Genomic DNA, 26012 nt, shown 5'->3' with positions numbered 1-26012 from the left:
CTGAAGGGCTTGTCATAATATTTCAAACTCATAACTAAGGTGAGGGCTCAGTGCAACATAGCAATAGATGCCTTTCACCATGGAAGGACAATGTCATATCAATGAAAAGGACTGACATCGACTCCAGGCCATCTAGAGCAGTGGATCACAACCTTTTTAGACCGTGGACTGGAAGTGAACGCAGACTGGCGAACTGCAGACCAGTATACTGCAGTCCGGAAGTGACTGCCATACTGTGGACCAGCAGCCAACCCTTTTTTATACTGAGTATACTGCTGGTCCACAGCATGGCAGTTACTTCTGGACTTCTGGTCCGGCAGCCAGCCCTCCTGCAGATCGGAGCTAACCCTTCGCAGCCACAGGCCAAGGGTTGGAAACCTCTGATCTAGAGTGGATTCAAATCTCTTGCTGACGCACACAACTTCAGCCAACACTGCCTTCGCATATAGCTACTGTGGTCCTTAATCATTTCATAAAGAGAATCCCTCTGCAGTTGGCTTCATTTCAAAACGTGATCTTGGCTTATCCCATTGGTTCCATACTCGATCAACTCAGCTGCCTTGAACTCCAGAAACCTGTCTGCCACTTTGGCCTGAAGGATGCTTCTCCAATGCTCTAAGGAGCCAAGTTTTATAGTTTTGTAGATATTAGTGGCCAGCAGGTACCTTACAGATCATTGGGTCTGGCCCCCCTGCACTTGGACAGGAAAGACCGCTGGGGTGAGATGATCCCAGCAAGCTGAGCATCAAAATGCTTTTTGAAGATCACCAGGGTGGGTGACTTTACTACTTCTGTGGGGAGCCTGCTTCAAACCCTTGGCCCTTGACTTGTAAAAAGTATGCACCTCTCTTGCTACATGGCTAAAATTTTCAAGCTGCGAGACCCTCCCAGCAGCCAACATGTATCTGAACTGAAGATTCATAGATTACAGGGGGCCAGAAGAGACCTCAGCCCCCCGCACAAAGCAGGAAAGACAACTGGGGGTCAGGTGACTCCAGCAAAGTGACTGTCCAGTCTCCTCTTGAAGATCTCCAGGGTAGGTAATTGCACCACACCTGGAGGGAGCTTATTCCACAGTCTGGACACCCTGACTGTGAAGACACTTCTCCTAACCTTGAGCATTTTAACATCACGTTCAGCAGCATTGCCTCCAGAAAACCATGGACCCGCTGTTCAACCTGGCCGTCTCAGGCACGTTGTCCATCCTGAGTCCCACCAACAGTGTTGCCAACTCATGTGATTTTTGGCATAGCTCTTAAAAGTCTATGCTTGCAGGGTGTAAAAAACATAGCTCTTTCTAGCTTGATCTCTCTCTACATATTGATTTACATAGAGATCTCTACCTAGAGATATATATAGTTAAAAGAGATAGACGGATGTTTTTCGCATTCCCGAAGCACAGACTTTCAGAACAACACCAGCCATCATAAGAGTTGGCAACACTGCACCAAGCCCTTGCTACTAAACCCAAGCAGCTGCCCATCTCTCCTGCAATGGGAATTGAAACGAGACACAGCAAGCTTCGCACCTGCGTCCTGAGGCAGAGCCGGGCGCGCAGGGAGGAGCAGAGGTTGTTTGAACACACACTACCCCCGTGCTAGCCGAAGACCCCAGCCCAAGCTGCCCGCCGCGCTGCCTGAACATCCCGCCCTCAGGCCCCCGGGCTGCCCGCCGCGCTGCCTGCGCGCGCATGCTCCCTGGAGAGGCCGGCTTAGTCTTGGAAGGAGCCAATCCGCCGCAGTTTCGCCGCAGGACCCTGGCTGCCCGCGGCGCTGCCTGAGTCCCCTCGCAGGACCCCGGCTGCCCGCGGTGCTGCCTGTGCGACGTTGGGGAGGAAGTTCCGCCAGGCGTCCGGGCCGGCGGGGCCCGCGGCCGCCATGGACCAGTGCGTGACGGTGGAGCGGGAGCTGGAGAAGGTGCTGCAGAAGTTCGCGGGCTACGGGCAGCTGTGCGAGCGCAGCCTGGAGGAGCTCATCCAGTACGCGGGCGGGCTGCGCCGCGAGATCCTGCAGACCGAGAGTACGTGCCCGGGGCCGGGCTGGGCCCTCGCACAGCGCGGGCCGCGGGGGTGGGCGCCTGGTTCTCTGCACAGCGGGGCTGGGGAGTCTCTGCCAAGCAAAGTGTTGGGGTCAATGTGGTGTTTTGTATTGGAGGAGTCGGGCAAAAGTTCTGGGCAAGCTTTTGGCCTGGGGAGGCTGCTCTGGTCCGAGACCCTGAGGAACGAGAGGAGCTAAAAGTGAGGCAGGAGTTCGGCGAGACCCCAAAGGGGTGGGGAGTAGAGACACAAAACGTAGGGGAGGAAAAGGCCACAGGGAGACCCGACAGTACTAGAGAAAACAAGGCTGAAAAAAGGCCCTCCGTGGGGGGAAAAAAAAAAGAAAATGGGAATGAGAGAAGCCCCCAAAACCATGATGGGAGCTTGGCGAAAATATCGATAGGCTGAAATACAGAAAGCAGAAGGTCAAGCAGGGGAAGGGATGGGAGGAGGGAGACCTCTCAGCAATGGAAAACCAAGTCGGAAAAAGGCCGCCTTAGAAAAGAGGTGGAGATGAGGAAAATGGGAATGAGAGGTGCTCAAAGCGTGGCAGGACATCCATGCGAATATCGACAGGGTGAAATTGGAAATTGGGCATCTCCGGAAGTTGTGGCAACCGGGTTGGGGGCGCTGGGTCTCTCGGAGAGAAATGGCAGCAGGTTTGGGGGTTTAGGTCTCTGAAGCGCTCAGCAGCAGGGCTGGGGCGCCAGGTCTGTCTGCAGTGAGCGGCAGCAGTTTGGGGGCTCTGGGTCTCCGTGAAGCACATGGCCATGGCTCTGGGTGTCTCTGAAACCAACAGGAGGACGTTTGGGGGCTGGAGGTCTCTGAAATGCACACCAGCAGGTTGGGGGCTCTGGGTGTCTGAAAGAAACGGCAGCAGGTTTGGGGGCTTCAAGCCTCTGAAACCCTGCTGCTGTGCATGTTATTCGTAGATTGTAAGGGGCTGGAAGGGACCTTGCAGATCATCGGGTTCAGCCGCCCCTGCTTGAGGAAGGAAAAGACAACTGGGGTTAGATGACCCCAGCGAGGTGACTGTGGGGGGCTTTGGGTCTCTCTGGAGCACCTGGCAGCAGGCTGGGGGCCTCTCCATGTCTCTGAAACAAACAGCAGCAGGTCTGGGGGCTTGAGGTCTCTGAAACACAGAGCAGCAGGGTTAGGGGTTTTGGGTGTCTCTGGAAGGCTCAGCAGCTGGGTTGAGGGCTCTGGGTCTTTCAAACAAATGGCAGCAGGTTTGGGGGTATAGATCTCTGAAGTGCACAGCAGAAGGGCTGGAGGCTCTGGGTCTGTCTGGAACAAGCAGCAGCAGATTGGGGGCTTTGGGTCTCCGGAGCACCCAGCCACAATTTGGTAGCTTGAGGTCTCTGAAATGCATAGAAGCAGGTTGGGGCCTTTGGGTGTCTCTGAAACAAACAGCAGAAGTTTGGTGGCTGTAGGTCTCTGAAATGCACAGCAGCAGGTTTGTGTTTTTGGGTTTCTGTGGAGCACCCAGCAGCCAGCGTGGGGCCTTTGGGTCTCAGACAGCAGCAGGTTGGGAGGCTTTGGGGCTCTGAAATGCGCAGGCCTGGGGACTTTGGGTCTCTGCTATGTGCTCAAATCAAAGCTGGATAGAAACCAGCTGTAATGTTGCTACACATTTTCAAGCACTAGTTTCATAGCTGGTTGGCTCTTTATGTAGCTTGGTAGTCATTTTTATGGTGTAATATTTTGCACGTGTGACCACTCTAAATGTATTGCATGATTCACCAGTTAATTGCATAATACATGGGATGTGTAGCAGGGGCATCTGAAACAGCAGCAGGTTTGGTGTCTTTGGGGCTCTCTGAAATGAACAGCAGCAGGCTTCATTGCTTACATATTTCCACAGCAGTTCAATTTTTAAAATGTTTTGGCCACAGGTTGTTTTTTTTGTTGTTGTTGTTGTTTTTTTTTTTAGTGGATGGCAACCTCCACAATGTGTTTCTGTGACTACAAGCTGGTACTGTCTGAGCATCTTCACAGCTGTTTGTAAACATGAGCCACTTAAATCTTGCAGCATCTTTGCAAAGTAGGTAGCTATCATCTAGGGAGGGATGGAGAGGGAGTGGTGAGATGAGAGTCCCAAGTGATTTGTTCAAGCCATGCAGGAAGCAGGTGATAAATAAAGAATTAGTAACTGGGATTTCCTGGTTCCCAGTCCCATGTTAAACAGCAGCCTGTGACATTTCTTTGTGCTTTTAAAGAGAGCTGTGTACTGCACAAGTGCAGGAGTATGACTTTATTTACATGTCATTATGGGATTGAAAATAGCATAAATCCTTGCAGGTATTTGTTGTCCAGTCCTACCTGGGCAGTGTTTTCATTCTGTGAAGGGGTTTTCTGGTGGCAAAAGGGTGAAGGTGTCATGCTGTGGCCCTAGAAGTAGAAACAAGAGCTTTGCTCCGCACTCCTCACACTTGCTCTGCACCTGTCCTTTGGCTTGGATTTCAAAGGCAGCTGGATGTGATGCTAGTCACCTCCATCTTTTGTGGACCCTTGACTGCAGAGCTGTGTGCCTGAGCTCTGGCAGCTAATGGGGGCACTCGGATCTTCAGCTTCTTTGTAAACTTAAAGGGTTTTTGGAGCCACCATTGTCATCTGTCAAAACTTGTTCTGGCCACACAGTTTTCAAGGGTTGGTGCTTCATATATTCCCAATGGGAGCCTCCACCAGTGTTATGAGATGTTGGAGAGTTTGTTTGAGAAAATGCTGTTTTAATAGTTCCTCAGAGGGTTTTTACAACTTTTTTAGGCAGGTATGAAATGAAGCTTAAATCCATTCCTTTTATTCATTATTTTATGGAGCCAAAGTTCAAATAAACTGCTTGACTATATGGAGTAGTTTGGTTAAATGACCAGCACTTGGTATTGGAAGGACAATCAAATATGCCTCTTACAAACAAAGAGCTTGATTCTGAATTGAGATGAGTGTTTTGCATGTAGAGGATCTGGATGAGTTGGTGTACAGCCGTAGAAGTGTGCTGGCAAGAACCCTTTGCAGAATCAATGCCTAATGCACTGACCATAATCAGGAAAGATTTTTTTTGTGTTCACTTCCTTCTGGGCACCCACTTTGCATTGTTAGTGGATATATGATGACTGTTGTGTTTGTATGATCATTTCAGTCCTTGTATGCAAGTGAGCATAATGCATGCGGCAATGTAGACATTTGAAAGACAATGTTTGTATTTGATCAACTTCCCATCTTTAGGCAACCTTGCATGCTCTCTGTGTTGTCCCTTACACACATGGCCTGTTCCTCCTACCCCATGTAACTGCGCTTGTACAGATGAGCGCACAGCAGCAGAGGACAATGATTCCACAGTGGAAGTTGGCTGAGAGGTTAAAGAGCTGAAAACGAGGGGAATGATCAAAATAGTTGCTGTTTACAGCAATATAATAACATATTAAGGACAAGATCCATTTACATTGCTATACTTTTAGTTTTTGTGATGCAGTTACTTTTTATTAAGAACAGCAATGTTGAGGTTCCAGTGCAATATCTGTTTCCAAATTTTTATTGTATGTTTTTCAAAGCTCCACTGCCCCCATCCTTCACCACTTTATAACACCTGTCTTTATCTATCTTGTAAAGCAAACACTAACTGCTTCCCAACAGAACACAAACACAATGCAAACAGTATACGCTCCAGCATAAAGTTGGCAGTGTTTACTATGCGACCTCAAATTGCCTGGGAAAGTTGTTCCTTTGTTTTTTCTGGAGACAGCAGGAGTTCTTCTTTCACTGCCACTAGTTAAAAATAACTTTTAAAAGGTGCATGTAAGCCTTGTTAGTATTAGAAATGTATTAGTAAATTTGTTGCTTATCTTGCTGGAGTCCTATGACCCCAGCTGACTTCTTGCCCTCCGGGTGGGGGGCTGGACTCAATCTTCTGAGGTCCCTTCCAGCCCTAATATCTATGAAATCTGTGAAATTACTAGTTTATAGAATATGGTTCTTAAAGTGACTCAAGTACCTGCAACTTCCACTGAAGTCATGGTGGGGATGGGGTTGATCTTTGAAAATCAGGTCTATGTATTCCAAACTTGTTAGACCATTTCCAGAAGTGTAAGCAAGACCTCTGTCTGTTTGGAAGCTACAATTCACAGACTTGCTCTGCAAAGCTAGTATTTGCATTTCTAAGCTTACTCATGTGAGTAACCGTATGGGACATGATGGGTTTACTCAGATGAGTGTAGTTGTATGTGTAAGCTCTCCTAGAGGGTGATCCTAAATAGGCAACGGGGATGAAGGAAGTGAGTGGTAGAAGGGTTATAAACAGCTTATATTAAAACTCTGCCTGAATTACCTCCGCTCCTTCCCAATTTCTTGAATCCTTTTCTGTTTTATGTTTAGAGTCTGCTCTGAGCGCTTATACACATGGTCCTATAGTTAGAACAGAGAGAGGGAGGAACATCCTTCCTCTTAGGGGAAAAGCTTTCTTCTCGAATGTATTTCAGCACGCCTCACTGTTAACCTTTTGCTCTGGTTATGGTAGATCGAATGTAGTATGAATGTGTGGCTGGCAAGTGTCTGAGGTCAGAGCCAAGCTTACTAAACTACACTTTGCCCTGGTGCAAGTTCATCAATGCATAGTCTCTTGACTGTATAATCACACACAAGAGCTGCCGCGCAAAGCTGTCAAACTGCAGCAGTTCACAAACACTGAATTATTTAAGGTGCCACCATCCTCACTGTCTGACAGTTTTTCTACTGATTTGTTAAGGTAACGCCCAAGATGTTGATAATGGAGAGATTTGAAAGAGGGAAAACCTTTTTCCTTGTTGCTTTTGATAATCTTTTTCTGGATAGAAATTTGAGTTGCTTTGTGGGTGTTGGTGGATATTGTTTTGTTTCTTTCATTCTTTTCTTTTCTTTTTTTAACAAAACATAGGAGAGACCTTTTTTTAAGTGAGGGAAAACACTGTGATACTGTTGCAAATGCTGGAGGAGAGAATCCTGTGGCAAGATGCATGAAAATACCCAAGTTTTTTTTCAGGTTGACTAGTTTCAAGCTGATGTCATCTTTTAATCAGTGGTTCTCAAACTCATTAGATTCATGGCCCCTTAGGAAATGCCAGCTCTTGAATTTTCACTCATCTTTTTACTATGGAAAAATAATAGAGCAATTCTTCTATAACAAAGAACACAGAATGTTTTTTGACGTTATGGATTCGTATTTGAAATCTCAAGGTTTATCTTGTGAATCGTGTAGGTGTTTGCACACCTAACACTGCTAAAATTTTGGAGCACCCTTAAAGAGCTCTTGTGACACCCTGGTTGAGAATCACTGTTTTAAATGCTGGATTCATAATATTAATGACTGAAGAGACTGTTATGAGCATCTAGTCTGACATTTCTTTCTGCCTTTTATATCAGATCTTCAGGAGTGGTTGGTTGTCATGGCAAAAGTCACAATAGGGCAGGCAGGACTGGTTTTGAAGTAATTTTAATCAGGCTGTTTTAATCATCTCTTATGAAAAGTGAAGAATCCAACATTCCTTATTTTACAGTAACAACTTTTAAAATCAAGTCATAGTAGTGATACCCAGACTGTGTCTCCCAAGCCCCATGCGATTCTTCAACTTAGTGCCTTTGACTTTTTCAGAAAATGTTATCGAAGATGTGTTGCGCAGTGTTTTGTTTTCTGTTTCATTTTTCCCTGTCGTGTGTATTGGGTCTGTCTTTCCTGTACTTGTGAATAATGCAGCATAGATAGCACATATATGCAAATGATAATGCACATACTGTAGTTTTTTTCTTTTAAATTAGAGTTGGTCTGCCACAATTCACTGATTGCTGACTGCTCGTATGGCTTCTGAGTTGCTCAGGTCTGAGTGATGCTGAATTAGTGTTAAGAGGAACTTTCTGATCTTGGGGTAGTGAAGCACTGAAATGGAGATCCCAAAATCTCTAGGAAATCTCTCATTGGAAGTTTGTAAGAGACAAGCACTTGCCTGGGCTTGTTGAGATAGGGATGCTCCTGCCTTGATCAGCGGATTGGACTAGATAAACTCCTGAGATCCCTTCCAGGTCTATTTTCCTATGATTTTATGTAATTATTTAGTATTATATTATTATACCTACTGTTTTGATTCATGAGCTGCTGTTTGCTGATGACACTGCACCAATAGTCCACGTAGAGAGAAACCTTCAAAGCCTTATCAGTTGCTTCACTCCTACCTGCCAAGAGTTTGATTTTGCAATCAATGTCAGGAAGACCAATGTTATGGGCCAAAACATTGATTTACTACCAGCAGTCACAATAGGTGAACATCGGTTGGATGTTGTAAGTAAATATATGTACCTTGGCTCCATTGTTACCAAAAACCTGTCGCTTGAGACTGAACTGAATACCTGTATTGGCAAACCATCAGGTATCATGAGCAAACAAGTGTGGAACAGTAAACCGACTGTCCAGACCAGGGTGAAAGTATATCATATTTGCGTCAACAGCAGTTCTTTGCATGGCAGCAGACCCTGGATCAGATGCTGTATTCAAGAAAAGCACCTCAACGTCTTTCACTTCGGTTGCTGTCGCTGCGTTCTAGGAATTTCCTGACAGGACTAACTTGCCTGTGCTGAAGCTTGGGAAGGTGCCAGCGTTCTGATCATCCATTCTCTTCTCAGTCAGCATCGACTTCCATGGCTTGCTCTATGCAGAGAATGGATGATGGCTTTATATCCAAGGATCTCTTGTGTGGAGAGGTCTTTACGGGAAGAAGACTATGTGGGCATCTTTATCTCTGTTTCAGAGATGTTTTGCAAGAGACATGAAGGCAGTGAACACTGGGATAAGATGGCTGGGATGATCTAGTTGGGGCTGGTCCTGCTTGGACTAGATGACCTGAGATCCTTTCCTACCCTCATTTTCTATGATTTGGAGATTGTTGTTAAGTGAGGGCTTGCAAACAGTCTAAGTGTGGAGTGAAGGCTTTCAAGGAAAGAAGAGTCCAACATGCAGAAGAAAGAAAAAACCTCCAGAAGAACCCCACGCCACATTCAGGACTGTTAAATATGAACTTCAGATGTGAGAAGTGGAGAAGGAGTAGTCACTCAAGAACTAGGCTTTGCCACCACACTCACCTACCTATTCACATGCAGTGAGACTGCTCCAACGCACTGTGGTTACAGCATGTTGGAGCAGACTTGATTCATTGAATCTGTTGGAGTATGGTAATAACCGCACTCCAGCAGATCCCAGCATCATGTATGTCAGTGACCTCATACTGAAAAATGGCAGCAGGGGTGCTTTAAAACTCATCAAACGAGCTTTAGTTAAAGTGCCCCCACCACCATTTTTCAGTGCAGGGACATTGATACACATGATGCTCTGGGCAAGGTTCCCTCTACGGTGCGCGCATGTGTGGCCATGCACAACTAAAAGTCTGGCTGCGCACCAACTTTTCAAGACCACGCACTGGGAGAGGAGCAGAAGGTAAGCTCTGAGGTGGGGGCTGGGGCTTGGCGTGAGCTCTGCTGGCTCTGGGGAACTGCTCCGCTCCCCCGCATCACCTCGGTGTGAGGAGGCGCATGGCATCAGGGCCAGGGAGTGGAGCACTTCTCCGGAGCTGGCGGAGCTTCACTTGGGGCAGGCAGTGGCTCCTTCCCGAGGTGAGGCAAGGCAGGGATTAGGACTGGGGGATGGTGCAGGCTCCACCGGCTCCAGGGAACTGCCCCGCGGGCTCCGTGGAAGTGCTTCACTCCCCAGCCCTGATACCACATACCTCCTTGCTCCCCGGGGTGATGCAGGGGAGTGGAGCAGTTCCCTGGAGCTGGCGGGGCCCGCACCAGCCTCCAGACCCTAGCCCCCACTGCCTGCTCCAGGTGAGGAGTGAGGAGCCTACCTTTGATAAGTGTCTCACACTGCACCAAAAGGGGGAGGTGGGACCGATATGGCAGTCACAGACTGCTACACCTTAGAGGGAACATTGGCTCCAGGTGCTTTAATTAAAGCACTCCCCACCTTTCCCCCTACACACATGCCTCCTGGAACACATCTGTAAATGGCCACAGACGTTCAGTGAGGTGATGCCTTCTTCGGTGCAAATGTATTTTCTCGTGAGATGTATAGATGCCCATCTAATATTTTAATATGATTAAAATAGACACACCTCTTTAAACATGGATGCGCATTTGTAAAATAAATATGTCATGTATATGTATATAGGCGGAGCTCGTGGGACAGGCTTCCAGTAGAATGGGAAGGCTTGCTGTTTCTGAGCTTTATAGGTTGGGAAGTGCTAAGGGCAATAACAGTTGTTTTTTGTTAGTAAAATAAAATAGAGTTGAGCAGGTATTTGAAATAAGGAGCTGTAAGTTTTACCCACTCTTGATCAGAGCTGAACCCTTTCACTGGGACACTTCTTTGATTTCTCTTGTAGTGCTCACTCTTTTTTTTTTTTTTTTTTTTAAGAGAATGCAAGATGCTATTAGTAAGGGCAGTGCAGCACAGGAGTCCTGTTTTGTGTTTCTCTTCTTCACACACTTGTGAGTCTGTGACAATCGCTTTGTTATGTTTTGCATGGCCTGAACTACTGGAAGGGAAATTGGCTTGTGACACTGATTGAACTAACAGTACATTAAAGGATAGTCTGAGAAGGAAATACAGAGTAAGTTTAGGGGTGGGCTTATTTAAATGGTTTAACTCTTCCGTGATTCTGTCTCACAATTATTTCCCCTGGGTGGGGGATAAGTTGCTCATTTAAAGTAGCCCTCAGGTACACACATAGATGCATTGTTATACGAGTTAGGCATTTGAACTAGATTGCAGCATTTCATCCATCTCATGAACAGGGAGGAATAAATGATGAGAGAAACCCTCTTATATGAAACATGCTTGGAGGATAAAGTGTTCCTGAATTTAGATTAACGAAACTGAAGTATAGTGGGTGTCACTGGCCTTGTAGCGTGGTACAGTTTAGGGATTTGCAAATCTTTTGATCCTGATCTTATTCTTCGAGCATACCCGTGGTAATCGTATAACATACCTGTGGCAACTAGTCTGGAACTCCAATGCTCCGTGGATGCGGGTGTGAAACTTGATGACTTAATTATTTAAACAGAGGACTGGGAGTAGGGAGATCTGATATCGTGTTATGCACTTTGTTTTGACTAAAAAGCTTTCTGATCATAAGGTGGTGCTTCTCGTTCTCTTTGGACTGGTATAAAATGGCTACATAGGGCTCCAGGTACTGGGGATTTAAACTGATCTTTGTGTGTGCCTCTGTGTGTTCATGCATATGCAGTAATATAATACATGAATATATCTTCTGAGGACAATACAAATGATAGGCCATCAAGATATGATCTTCTGTAGCATTCTGCAACAGAAGATTATTTATTTTTAAATAATTTGTTTTTTATTTTTTAGTTTATGGTTATTTTTTAGTTTCTTAAGATCTGATAAGGCATAATGGTGGCATACTTTATCATTAACATGATTTCAGCAGCAAAAAAACCCCAAAACAAACTAAACCTGCTATATTCTATTCATGTGAATTTGTACCTGGAGTAGCAAGATTAGTTTCTTAATAAGATTTTAGTGGATGTCCCAAAAGGCTTTAATTTTTTTTTTAAATTGGCAGTGCTTTGCCTGTGTTTTGTAGCCTTCCTTTTGACTTCCTGTATTTCATATCTTTTCATTCTTTCTGTTTCAATTCCCCCTATTAATACATTGTCGCATTTGTGGGATTTCACATTATCATTTTGTTTATAACATAGTTATTAATTCATTTTCCTCTCTTCTGTCTAGACCAAGATGGAGACTTGTCAGGGACGATTTCACTTGTTATGACACAGTGCTGTAAAAGAATAAAAGACACAGTTCAAAAATTGGCCTCGGATCATAAAGACATTCACAGCAGTGTTTCCAGAGTTGGGAAAGCCATTGACAAGGTATTTATATCGCGAGTTATTCTGCTGAAGCTTGTCCGATCTGTTGTTCACTGTAGCCTACAATGTACAGTCACCATTACAAAAGTTGGAATCAACCATAATTTGGGTGAAATCCTAACTCCACTGAAATGAATGAGAAATTTTGAGACCAAGATTTTACCCTGGTGCATGAACTTGTCTTTTGAAATTCTAGCCTTTCCATAAGAATCCCATCCCTTTTTCCGGCATTTTATTAGCATGTTCCAAAAAGAACAAGCCTGTTAGCATGATAGAGTATTAATGGAGCCTTGGCATCTGTAGTATACTAACATAGCGATCTATTAACAGCCTTCTTAAACATGTACTATCTTTGGATACATTGCATCTTCTCCATCTAATCACTTGCACCAGGCATTTAGACAGTTACATGCTGTTTTTGGAGATCTGTTAATCTGAAACACTTTTCACACAAAAAGCATTCACAGGTTTTTTTTCTTAGCTTCCTTTTACTTTATTCATTTTGGGTTTGATCTTGCAAGTTGCTGAGTAACTTCACTCAAAAGGGAATAGAAGATACGCTGCTTTTGAGAGGTGCTGAGCATTGGTCTTAATAAATGCAAAGAAAATACCATATAATGTTTGTTTTTTTTAACGTGACGTGATACAAAAATAAAGCAGGGGAGATTTGCACCTTTAAACTAACTAAATTAGAGAAGTAGAGCGTAAGCTTTTGTAAGCAGAATGCCTGCTTCATCAGATGGTGTGAAAGGACTGCAGGAAGCAGAGCTGCTTAATAGAAAGCAGTGATTAGAATACAAAGGATAGGGAATGAGGGAGGAAAAAGGAGGGGAAATGGCAGAAAGAAGCAAGATGGGTAGGAGAAAGAAAAACAGAGCAATTAACCCATTGAGGGACATAAGGTTTATAAAAGGTAATCCAGGTAATTGGATAAGAATCCGTAGTCCATATTTATATTTAGACAATACTTAACACAATCCAGTCTGTGGATGATTTCTCATCCCATGATTTGCTGTTCAAGCTAATTTTCAAATTTTTGTCATCTAAGAAAAGCTACTCTGAGGTCATTGATGGAGTGTCTGGGAAGGTTAAAGTTCTGCCACAAATTGTCTTTTTTTTTTTTTTTCATGTTGTTGGATTAGTGTTTATTCTTTCTTACACATCAAATTACCCTGTCTGTCCAGCAGAGGGGTTCAGGCCTCAATTTCAAAGGTAACTTGGAGCCAAGTAAGTCACTGTAGATCGTGGCACCCAACCTTTTTTGCCAGTGAGCCCGATCTGGCTGATGGGCTTAACCTGGCACCCAGGCTGGGTGTGGTGGAGCCCCATCCTGCTGCACAGGGGAAGGGTGCTTGTCTTGGCCCTGACCCGGTTCTGTGGGGGGAGCAGGGAAGGGGGCATGGCGTAGCTCCATCCTGGCCCTGAAGGGCGAAGGTGGCATAGCCTGTCCCTGACCTGAGTTTGTGGGGGTGGGGGAAACAGGACAGGGTCATAGCCTGGCCCCAGCTCAGCATTGGCAGGGGTGGGATGGAGAGATGGGACAGGGGTGTGGCCTGGCCCCAACCCTGGGCAGAGATACGCGGGGGCGTGACCTGGGGAGAGGGAAAGGAGGAACAGTGGTTTGGCCCAACCCCAATAGTGGATGGGGAGGGTGTGTGGCCCAGCTCTGACCTAGCCTTGCCGGGGTGGGGGTAGGATTTGGAGTTGGGGAAGGGTGACAGTGTTGCCAGTGCTCCCGCAGAGCTATATTTCCTGACCATGGCGAGTCCTGTGGGCTGGATGCCATTGCTCTGGGGGCCAGAGATCGAGCACCTCTGCTATAGGTAAACTTCAGTGTCCCTTTAAGAAGTGCTGTAGTTCTCACTCTCGGCGGTTGATTTTGTACGTAAAACTTCAACTTGCTTTTCTCCCATGATTCAATATTGTGAAGGATCCTTTCCTCTCACATGAAATAGCTCTGTATTCAAGAACATCTACAAGCAAAGAAAATTCCTTCAGCGTCAGGCTTGAAGATGACACATACTGGCAGATTTTTTAAATGCAGTTTGAAAGTGATGGAGGTGGCATATATAATACAAAATGAACATGCTTCTTTGCTCATATAGAACCACCCTAGCCCTACTGAGTGATTCATCCTTTATCATTAGTGATTGTGTTTAAATGAGACATGCAATCCATTTTAGTTTAATTCAGTAGCAGCAACGTGCACAATCTAATATTAATTACATATGTAAAACACAGCAATGTTGGATAGAACATATTTGTAACTATTGTGATCCCCGCCCCCCCGGTTCTGTGTGGTTACCAGACTCTAAAAAAAATTAATTTTTGGCATTATACCAATATCTGTAATCCAGGCATCAGTGTGATGCTCAAAGCTCAGCAGTACATCTCTCTAATGGTAGCTAACTAAAGGAAAAGCAATTCCATCCTTATTACTCTCTTGGAACCTCATATAAATCTGTGTAATCTTGTCTTAAGCTTGAACTGCAGTCCTTTCTTGTTTTTAACAAATGTACCTCAGATGAACCCACCTGAACTTGATTAGGCTTTAAAAAAAATTATTGTGATGGGGCATGATGACAGTAAAAGATAGCATCATTGAGATTGATCCAAATATTGTTTGAAAAATTATTGGGAGTCACAAAAAAAATCAACTTTAAGAAATGCTGCTTCAGTATTTGATAAAATTGAACTTGGCTCTTTGTCTCTAAATAACTATTTCAGTTATTCATGTGTATAGCTTTTCAGTGGCTCTTTTGCCTCTTCAAAAAAACAAGTTTGTCCAACACAAATTAAATAGATCCTGGAAATAAAACTCTTTATAAAATCTGGTGCCTGTGAGATTAATGGACCAGAAGTGAAAAGATGCTAATAGGTCATCTTCTGTGTATCCAGTAGACATGATGGCAGAATAATTACTAAAGTCTTGTGTTAATAAGGTATTTAATAGCCTGGGCACAACTTGCTCACTAATCCTCTAAATTCTCTTAATTCTCAAATTGTCTTCTCTAATTCACAGATGCATCTCAAGCAGGTCCAAAGAGGTGATCCTCCCCCTCTATGCGGCACTGGTCAGGCTGCAGCTGGAGTGCTGCGTCCAGTTCTGGGCGCCGCACTTCAAGAGGGACGTGGACAACATGGAAAGGGTCCAGAGGAGGGCCACTCACATGATCAGGGGCAGCAGGGCAGGCCCTATGAGGAGAGGCTACGGGACCTGAACCTGTTCAGCCTCCACAAGAGAAGGCTGAGGGGGGATCTAGTGGCCTGTTATAAACTAGTCAGAGGGGATCAGCAGGCATTGGGGGAGTCACTGTTCCCCCGTGCACTGCCAGGAGTGACCAGGAATAACGGTCACAAGCTGGCAGAGGGCAGGTTTAGGCTAGATATCAGGAGGCGCTACTTCACTGTCAGGGCAGCTAGGGTCTGGAACCAACTTCCAAGAGAAGTGGTGCTGGCTCCTACCCTGGGGGTTTTTAAGAGGAGGTTGGATGAACATCTTGCTGGGGTCGTTTGACCCCAGTATTATTTCCTGCCATGGCAGGGGGTCAGACTAGATGATCTACTCTGGTCCCTTCCGACCCTAGAAACTATGAAGCTATAATCAAGGTTTAGGTTTTAGTGACTGGGGCAAAGGGCTGGTAATGGTAGGTATCATCTTCCTTCAGTCCCATGAAATTCAGTGCATCCTTCGATAGACCGATGTCAGTGGGAGGAAGCCCCTCTGCCCAATAATTTATTGGGTTTAAAATTTAAGTACAGGTAATTAGATGTAATTGACCTGGTAATTTGATCCCTCACGGCAGTCTAGCCAGCAGGTCACTGCCGCTTTAAGAGGTTCATTAAAACACTGAGACATCAGCCCTTTTACTTCAATTCGCAAGAGGTGGTTTTTGTTTTTACAATGTGAAAAACCATCCCTCCAATACCCTCCCCCATTTTTCTCTCACTCCATAGATAGAATAATGAACCATGGTAACTGCATTCATCATCAGATGGTTGTTAAGTCATAGTGATCAACTGGACAATTATAACTCAGATGACTTTGTTAGCTGCCACTTTTAAATGATCTTTCCTGTATTGGAAAGTTTGTTTTACACGTGTGGCAGCTGTTATTCAAATGTATAATTAACCAGCATTTCCTGCTCAGGAAGCTTTGAACTTCATGGAGTTTGCACCATTAGTTCATGGCACATTTCAGTTTAGATGTTTCACTTCCTGTGGAATAAAAGGGAGGGGTCTTGGCGTGCTATTTCCTTTGGCCCATCTTCTGTTGACTCAACTCATTGCTAATGGAAATAAATAGAATGACTAGGTAGGTTGCCTGCCAGGTTCTTCAAGGAGGTAATGAGATCAGAGATGCATTATTTTAAAAGAGATTGACTTCACATTTGGTAGGAGATGTTGCAACCATTTTGAAATGTCAAGAAGTCTGGGGTCTGCAGAGTTCTGTCTATTGGTTGTCGTGTTATCCAAGTAACCAAACCCTTTGTCCTTATAGCAGCTCTACTAGATTCCCCATCCTATATTTACCTTTCATCCTGAAGGGTTTTTCTCCCTTTGAAATGAACATCTATAGCTAAATATGCCTATAATAATAATTAAATCTGTTCTCTTTTGTGGTTACCGTCAAGCAAGTTGTCCTTCATGTGACTGGTTCATGACTTCCGCCTGTTTTGTGTAAAACATTTGGAGTGGTTTGATTCCAGTTTGAAGCTGATTGTGCTAGCAACGCTTAAGAATAAATAGATGCTCACATCCCAATGAAATCTGTCTCTTGTAGTTGGTGGAGAAAGTAATTAGGGAAGTGAGGTGGAGTAAATGTATCTATTCATTTTTTCCTTATTTTTACTCTTTAAGGGTGTGCAGTCGGGTCAAATTTCACCCAAAATTTAAGATTTGGGAAAACAAGATTTTAACAGAATGTTGGATATATGGAAATGACCGTCCTGATTGGTTTTTATGATAAGATGACTGGTTCTCTGGATGCAGTGAGAGCAGTGGACCTGATATAACTTAACTTTAGCAAGGCTTTTGATACAGTCTTCCGCAACAGTTGTAGAAGCAAGCTAGGGAAGTATGGTTTGGATGAATAGACTGTAAGGTGGGTAGAAAACTGGCTGGATCATCGGGCTCAAACGGTAGTAATTAAGGGTTCGATATCTAGGTTGCAACTGGTATCAAGTGGAGTGCCCCAGGGGTCAGTCCTGGGGTCGGTTTTCAATATTTTCATCAATGACCTGGAAGATGGGATGTATTGCACCATCAGCAAGTTTGCAGATGACACCAAGCTGGGGGGAGTAGCAGATGTGTTAGGATTCAGAGAGACCTTGACAGATTGGAAGACTGGACCAAAAGAAATATGACAAGTGCAAAGTCCTGCACTTAGGATGGAACAATCCCATGCACCGGTGGTACAGGCTGGAGCTGACTGTGTGGGCAGCAGCTCTGCAGAAAAGGACCGGGGGGTTAGTGTGGACATGAAGTTGAATATGAGCCAACAGTGTGCCCTTGTTGCGAAGAACGCTCATGGCATCCTGGGCTGCATTGGTAGGAGCGTTGCAAGCAGACTGAAGAAATATTGCTTCTAGCACAGTATCTTCTACCTCTTTAGCTCTTGGTCTCTCGTTTTGACTCATGTAAGAATTTTCTGTTGAGTTGTCCCAAATGTACAACTGTTATCCCAGTTAGGATGTCAAACATGGCTGGCATGGACTAATATTTCTCAAACACTGAGAAGAGTGAGATAAAGGTGTGCTGTCTTTTAGAGGCTTATAAAACATCACATGCTGTCAGAAATTATACTGACTTGAAGCTGGAGGAAGTCCACTCATATGGATAGCAGCACTAAGAATTTCTTCCTTTTTCTAGCTGTTAGACTGTGATACTTCAGTGCTGTAAACCAAGCAAACAAAATTAGAGCAATATTTTATTTTTGCATGGGGCAATATTTTCTTCCTGCTCATTGTGATATGTGCAGCTGCTTCCGAGAAGCATGTGAGATCTAATACTGCATCATGAAAACCGAGGCACAAAAGAACTAGAGAAATCACTGGATTACTTGAAATAGCTGAGACCTCTTTAAAGAGGGGCTGGGGTGGGAACTGAAGAATCGATTCCTCAAAGAGCAGCTGAGGGAAGTAGAGAATTGGTATAAGGGCACTAACATCGTGGAACTTGTCAGGTTTTAGCACCTGACTTGAAGCTACAAAGTTATTTAGTCTGATACCAGTGGTGGCTTTTGGCTCTGACCTGACAAAAATAGCCAGATATATAATTATAAAAGTTTCATAAGGTTTATGAACTCATATTGTATCAAAAGGAAATTCTGCCTTAATTAGTAAGCAAAATAGGTAGCAGGCAAGTGAATAGGGATGTATGTATTGTTACTAGTATAGGAGTGATTATGCGAATGAAATGATAGTATAGTATATGAATGACTATGCCAGTACTTTTAGTTCAGACCAGCTATGGTCAGAAGCTTAAAAGTTTTTCATTGCAGGTTGTGTGCATGGCTTTCACGTTGATTAATGTAGGCTTGAGATTCCTTTGGCCTGCCCGAGTCCTTCATATGCTGGATTTTCTTGGTATTGCTTTCTCCATTTCCCACTTCTTCCCCTGAAAATGAACGCGTAAGGAGCAGCATGGGCGCACCTTCCTCCCTGTTCCTTGCTGTTGCCTGGAGTGGCGATGCAGGATTCTTGCAGTGTCCACCTGCTTTTCAACAATAAATCTGTCCTGTTAGTTGTTAGTGTAATTATTCCTGTTATTGGTTAATAGGCCCAGGGCCCCTCTCCCCCTTCTTTGCTCTGTTGCTAAATGATGCACACGGTTTAAGTTCTTTTTTGTTTAGGAGATGGATATATCCCTGAGCACTGTTTTATCTTCCTTTGTTTTCCAAGTGGACCCAAAAGGCCCAGGAAGCTATCTAAATTCCACAGCAGGTGCTCCATGCAGATCTTTCCCTCCATATAACAGAAGGATATAGCAAAAGCTCACTCCTCTGGTGGCAGCATCTGAGGAATTTTAGGAATAAGGGTAAGAAGAAGCATGATCTCAATGAAAATACATTTCCCCACAGCCCAGTATTGATATGTCTAGCATTTCTGCCCCATTTGGGGGTATGCACCCCCATTTTCTCAAGCCAATAGCTCAGGGGCGGGCAATTATTTTGGGTGGACGGCGGCATGGGTAGCCTCGCCCCTTGACAGGTGCCCCACCCCCCTGGTCACTGTCTTGGGAACAACGTCCCAGTGTCTTGGGACCAATGTCCCAGGGCCAGCGCTGTTGTGGCCCATAGCAGGGCACATTCTGGCAGGGGTCTGTGGAGCTGGGCTGGGCTGCACCAGCAGGGAGTGGGGAGCTGCCCTGGCTCCATAGAGCCCCTGCCGGCTGGGACCCTGCGCTCCTACCACCCTGCTCTGGGCCCCACCGGCACTGGTCCCAGGAAACTGGTGTGGGCCCTGTGCTTCCACTGGCTCCCCACCTGCTCTCACACAGTGCAGCGCACAGCCCTGACCCCCTGCTCGCCAGCAGGGAAGAAGCTGGTGCTGAGCATGGGGAAAAGTGGCCCCTCGCCTGCCCCATGTCTGGCACCCCATGCTGCAGGCACTCGCAGCCCACACAGGGCTGTCTGGAGCAGGCACAGGCAGCCTCATGCAGACTGCAGGTGGCTGCAGCGTGGGACGTTGGCCATGGGGCAGGCGAGGGGCCATTTTTCCCTGCACTCAGCACCAGCTTGTAACCCTCCCCACTGTCAGCCTGGCAGTGGGGCCGGGTTACAAGCTGGTGCTGAGTGCAGGGCGGGGACACGACAAGCCCCTCACCCGCCCCGCACTGCAGTCACTTGCAGCCTGCCTGGTACTACCTGTGCCTGTTCCGGACAGCATGGGCTGTGAGCGCCTGCAGCGCAGGGCGCCGGCCATGGGGCGGGCGAGGAGCTGTTTTTCTGCGCACAGAGAAGGAGCCCAGGGAAAAGCTGAGCAAGGGGTGGTGGGGAAGCAGCCCCGCCTGGTGCCCCATGCTGCAGGCGCTCACAGCCTGCATGGGGTTGTCTGGAGCAGGTACAGGCATCACCAGGCAGGCTGTGAGTGGCTGCAGCCCTGGGCATGGGGCAGGTGAGGGTGGAGAGGGGCTGCTCCCCCCCCACACTGCTCCTTCCTTGCCCGGGGTCCCTCCCCCCTTCCCCCACTAACCTGAGCTTCCCACACGAGGGCAGCCACGTGCTCCCAGCCGAGAAACCCTGGATGGGGCCTGGGGGGGCGCCAGGCGGGCCCTGCTGTTGTTGTAGCGCGCCGGGCTTCCCCTGGGTCCTACTGCCCTTGGTTCCTGTCATTTTTTACAGGAACCAAGGGCAGAGAAATATTGATTTTTCTACATTTTATTAGGGTCCCTTTGGGTCGGATAGAATGGCCTCGTGGGCCGGATGCAGCCTGCGGGCTGTATTTTGCCCACCTCTGCAACAGCCACTGCTTTCGTTGCAAGACTAGATCTTTTTCTCCTCAACAGCCAGGTCACTTAGCTGCAGCCACAGATACTAGGGAGAAAGGAAGAGGACAGCAGCAAAGTTTAGGCAGCTGAGGGCAAACTATTCATCGTGACTGCAACTTCCTGATGCAGCCCTGATGATCCAGTGAACACTTCTGAGTCTTCTGCAGGGGATTCCAAGACCGCCGCAGACACGACTGTCTTGACATGCTGTGGGTGGTGGTGCAAAGGAAATGGCTCATAGGCTGGACTTTTTGCATCCTTCCATACCTGGTAGGTCTTCACAGGTTCCTTGTTGGTCTGAGTCAGGCTGCACCATTGGTTCTGGCTACGTGCAGGCGCCCAGATAAGAGGTACCAAGTCCCTTCCAAGTAATTTTAAAACTTCTATTCTCACTCAGTCTTAGGGCCTCTAATTATATCAGTTCAACAGAAGTCAAAAGGCTTTGTAAAATAATGTGGAGAAAGATCAGAAAAAGCTGACTGCTTTTGGACATACAGCATAGCAGCCTCCATGCACTGCTCCTAAAATACTTCAGCTGGGACTAGCTTTCCCCAGTATTAATCATTATTATTTAATATTAATAATTTTCATCAGGATGGGGTTATTCTCGGCCATTTCCCAAGTGTCTGTCCAAAGTTAGGTCCGAGTTCCTTACAAGTAATTTATTCACCTCCTGGTCTACTTCCCCAAGCCTTAGAGGATGCTAAGCTTCATGCACTTGATGTACAAAGGCATTATCTTTCTGTGTCAGCTGGAAACACAATGTAGAAATGTGTCTAAACAATGTATGGACTTTGCGGAGAAGGTAAGAATGAATCGTGTTCTCTTAGAGATTATCTCGGGGTTGTTCAGTTTTGACAATGTTTTGAATAAACTTGTTAGGTCCATCTTGCTGTCCAGCGCTACTGCCTGGTGAGCAGTCTTTTCCACTAGAGGTTAGGCAGTCTTGTCTGTATACAGTTCCTTTTCCTGAAATCTGCAGAGTAACTACATGGAACTCGGTCTACGTATTTACGAGGTGCTTTTCGTTGGTAGAACTTTCCAGATTGGATGCCACTTCATTAGGGCTGTCCTGCAGTCACGTATGGTTTTAGTGGGACACCTTGTTGCCCATCTCTAAGAAATGCAGAGCTGCCCGGGAGTCACTAGAGTGGCTGGTCACTTGAAGAAAGACCTGATACTTTGGTCACATGAGCTGTGGTTCTTCAAGGTGTGTTGTGTGCATGGATTCCATGACCCACCTTCCAGCTCTGGAGTTGTGTTGGTGAATGACCAGAGGTGGTTGAGCTAGCTCTCCCTTTGTGTACTGGGGAAGATGTGAGGATATGTATGGCCCTGGCACACTTTTAACAGATGCTCTTCTCAAAAGAATCTGATTTCTTCTGCCTGTGGTGCATACACCACCTGTAGAGTCCACATGGATCAGGCCTCTTGAAGAACCACACATACTGTACAATAAATAACTACTCTTTCCAGCAGAAATGGAGCAGTATGAGTGATTATAGCTGTGACTTCTTTCCTGTTAGACCGGGGGAGGCAAAATACAGCCTGCTGGCCAGAACTGGTTTGCTAAGCACTTTCATCCAGCCTGTGGGCACCCACCAATGAATTGTACCCTTCTGCCCACAAGGGTGGGAGCGAGGTTGTGTACCCTTCTGCCCACAAGGGTGGGAGCGGGGCAGTTGGGTATACAACCCCTCCCCCAACATACTCTTGCATCTTGCTCCCACTGTTGTGGGTAGAAGGACCCAGCCCAGGCAGCAGAAGCTTTTGGGTGAGGCTGCTGCTGTTGCTGCTGCAGCCACCCCATGGGGGACCTGCTTGGCTTCTCTGGCATCCCGCTTGCTCTGGGGAGCAGGTAGGGAAGGGGCAGGGGCAGAAGGAAGCTGTAGCTGGGTGGGGATAGGGAGCATGGGGCTGAGGCTGGCAGCAACTGGAGCCCACATCCAGGGGGGCAGGAGGAGTCGAGCTTGGCTGGGCAGAATGTGGGGGTGGAGGGAGTAAGGGAGGTGTGTGTGTGGGGACCCCCCACATACTCCCCCACATGGTGCACAGCCCCTGCTGCTGGCAACAGCAGGCAGGGGAGCTCAGGGTACTCATAACTGGCGCAGGTGCTGGTGCCCAGTGGTGCATGGCTCCAGCCAGCACTGCACATGGTGGCGAGGAATGCAGTCTTCTCAGCCTGCCTCTACTGGGGGGGGCTCTGCAGGGGATGCCTGCAGCTCCCACACTTGCACAGCACTGGGGAAGCCCCACACTGGAGCCAGCTGCCTTCACTGCCCCCAGTCTCACAGGTCCTGGGACTCCACTTGAAGTGGAGGGGAGTCTCAGGCCCTGCTTCCCAGCAGGCTTCTGGGACCTCCCAGCAGAGGGCAGGGAAGGCAGTCCTTAATTTGCATAGACCTTATGACCTCATTTACTTGGTCCGGTGGAGGCCAGCACCGGTTGGCTGCCAGCCAACCAATTTGAAATGCATCACTGGTTGCTGGGTAGACTGGCATTGCTTAGAACAATAGGGAGCCTAAGCCATCACCCAGGTATGTGATGCCAGTCATGTAGGCAGAGGGAGCAGGTTTCCCCTCTCCCTCAGGACTGTATCCAACTCAGGTTACAGCTCACGGTTACCTACAGAGATGAGATGTCTGCCCTCTGCAGGGACCATGTTAACCAGATTGTCACATAGCAGAGTTTTTGGGGAGAGACAGAGGTGACTCCTTACCCCCATACAGCACTGGCTGGAGCTGGGTGCCAGCGTCTGCACAGGGCGCCAGTGCCCTGAACACCCCTGACTGTTGTTGCTGCCATCGATGGGGACTGCGCATCATGTTGGGGGGTCTTCACACCCCCCACTCTCCCTCTCGCACCCATCCCCTGCCCCCTACCCCCTCACATATACATACCCCTAACATACTTTATGCCCTCCACACACACCCTGACCACACACCCCTGCACAATATACAAGAGTCAGACTTTATTTTTGTGTAATGGTGCAATCCCTTCTATCCATGATTAAAAGGCCAGTGCCTCAGTGAACCTACAAGGTAAGGCCCCAAACCAAAAAAGCATGAGATTTAGATGAGGAATGGTGCCATTTTTTTTTTCTCTAATGTTGAGCTTTCTGTCCTGCTCTATGTCTGTCCCTGTATAATGAGGCAGAAAAGGCCCCCTAAGTGATGCGTTTGGTGGTGGCACAAGTATTGAGGTTCATTTGCACCCTTTGTACCCTATCCATCTGCTCCACCTTTGCTTCAGAAACTAGAGATTTAATGTCCCAGATGTATCCTTGGATGTGTACAGTTGACTGCTTTTCCTCAGTGTCTTGAGCTGAAATGAAGGTGTCGTGCCCCCTTGCTCCAGGAAAACGAGGAGTACTGCTGTGTAGCTTGGTGTAAATTGTCTGAAAGGACCCCCTCAAACTTTACCTAAGTCTATTAAATGGGTAGGTTTTAGCCTCACTTTACAGATTGGATAACAGGCACACAGTGCTCAAAGGCCATATAGCTTGTCACATTGATTTATCTGCCCCTTGCTTGTCAGTCCTGGGTAGGACTGATCGTGAAATGTTTTAGATTTGTGAACTAAATCCCACCTCACATTTTAGGGTGGAATAAATTTTGATTCTTCTGCTACCAATAGAAGCTAATGCTAAGTGTTATTAGAGAAGTATCATATCTCTTCAGCAATGTTTTAACATCTCTCAAGGCTGTATAGGCTATTGGCTTCAAATATATTACATGGGATTATTCTGGTGTAGAACTGGGAAAGCGCTATCAGATCTTAAAGCCCAATCTCTTACGGGGCAGTGATATCCTTGGCTGAGTTCCCAGTTCCCATTGCTTATCTTCTTCTAGGAGAATCTCCCTTTTCTCTCTCTTATTTGCAGCATTGCTTGCTTCAGGTTACATGTGCAGGTTTTACATTGAAGCTTTTTGCTTCTGTCGCTCTCTGCAGTAGCGACTGCCCCCTGTTCCAGAGATGTGCTGTGTCCCACTGTAGACTGCAGCTAGTTGAGTCTTTTTTCAAGGCTCTTTCATACATGGAAAAATCTCTTCTGCTGGCACTACCTCTTTTAAAGGCATGATGTTATGTAAATCTTTTTATTAGCTAACTAGACTTTATGGCTTGCTAACTAGATTTGTAATTTCCTAGCATAAATCCTTCTGATGAGTAAAGTTCGAACTTGGAATGAACAAGCCAAAGGAGTTCTCCTGTTCACAGGAGGTAGCGAAACATTTGATAGACGTATTTCACTTGGAACAGGAGGTAATTGAGGGCAGCTGAATAATAGACTGAAAGAATCGGAGACACAGGTGTACTGCCTAATTAAACAACAATTACATGGGGCATGTGTTCCAACCTATTAAATGTTAATTTGTATATTTTCAGAATTTTGACTCTGACATCAGCAGCGTGGGGATAGATGGATGCTGGCAAGCTGACAGCCAGCGAATTCTCAACGAGGTGATGGTGGAGCACTTCTTCCGACAGGGAATGCTGGATGTAGCTGAAGAGCTCTGTCAGGTAACGATAGCTATGGATGTTGGATGTGCCTGGAAAGTAGTTCTTCTCCATACTGCAGTGTGTTTAAATTTTTTGTAGCTGCAACCCTCAATAAGAGTATTACCACATTTTCTCTCCTGTATCCCACACCTCCCCCCCTCCCCCTTCACCCAAACCATCTGCAAAAAGTGGGTTTCTCATCACTATGCAAGGAAAAGCTCTGTGTGTGTGTGGACATTTGGCTCATAGCCCCTAACCACCAGCTCTGATACATGGCCTCAAGGCCCAGAGACCCCAGACCTTAGATACTTACCTATATTCATAAGTAAGATCTTTTTCTTGGGGCCTTCCAAAAATAAGGTGTGTATTATATTCAGGGGTGGGTTATCTGTACAAAATACAGTAATATTAAATAGAAATTATTTAAAGGCAACTAACTAAAAGAGAGGTTTTTTCCTCTTGTTATTTTTCTGATAACTAAACAGTGTGACTTCTGTTTTTCAGGAATCTGGTCTTTCTATAGACCAAAGTCAAAAAGAGCCATTTGTGGAGCTAAATCGAATATTGGAAGCATTAAAAGTTAGAGTTTTGAGACCTGCACTTGAGTGAGTTGCCCAGTTTTTTTTTTTCTTTCTTTGAACACTTGAAACCTTGGCATTGTCTTCAATTCACTCTGAACTCTCCCTCTGTGACATAGGAATAAACTCAAAGGGTTTTTTTTTTTCTGATCTATTACTAAACTTGTGTTGCACAATATCATTGGCAGAAGCTTTCAGGAAGAACAGCATCGGTTGTCTGCTTGAAACAAAGCCTTTTTAATTAGGTTACTATAAATCACTGGCAGGTTCCTTAAAAAAGGGCCCGATCTGAAAGGGTATGTAGTATGTCCTGAAAGACTCCCCCAGTTCCCATTAACTTAATGGACTTTTGGGGTTGATCAGGGCCTTTCAGGATCAGGGCTCAATGCTACTTATTTTGTCAAGTCGTTTTCCCCAGTCAGATGCAGGTAGAAGACCAAAGGAGAAGGGAGTAGCAGAACAGGCGATCTTTATAGACTTGTGGTGACAGGTGAGTGAGT

General features: G+C 46.1%; 1 protein-coding gene across 1 annotated transcript in view; it reads left to right on the top strand.

Annotated features, from left to right (window-relative positions):
• Positions 1 to 1798: 1798 nt before the first annotated feature.
• Positions 1799 to 26012, top strand: part of RMND5A (required for meiotic nuclear division 5 homolog A) — a 43038-nt gene continuing 18824 nt past the window's right edge. The window contains exons 1-4 of the mRNA XM_019553305.1: positions 1799 to 2019; positions 11805 to 11947; positions 24821 to 24955; positions 25439 to 25539. Coding sequence (XP_019408850.1) covers positions 1878 to 2019; positions 11805 to 11947; positions 24821 to 24955; positions 25439 to 25539 — 521 coding nt within the window. The 5' untranslated portion in view covers positions 1799 to 1877. The remainder of the gene's footprint in view (positions 2020 to 11804; positions 11948 to 24820; positions 24956 to 25438; positions 25540 to 26012) is intronic.

The sequence above is a fragment of the Crocodylus porosus genome, unplaced genomic scaffold (genome assembly GCF_001723895.1).
Source record: "Crocodylus porosus isolate Cpor-Errol unplaced genomic scaffold, CroPor_comp1, whole genome shotgun sequence".
NCBI lineage: Eukaryota > Metazoa > Chordata > Crocodylia > Crocodylidae > Crocodylus > Crocodylus porosus.
The sequence above is the reverse complement of the archived record's forward strand: the minus strand, read 5'-3'. Positions and strand labels throughout refer to the sequence as shown.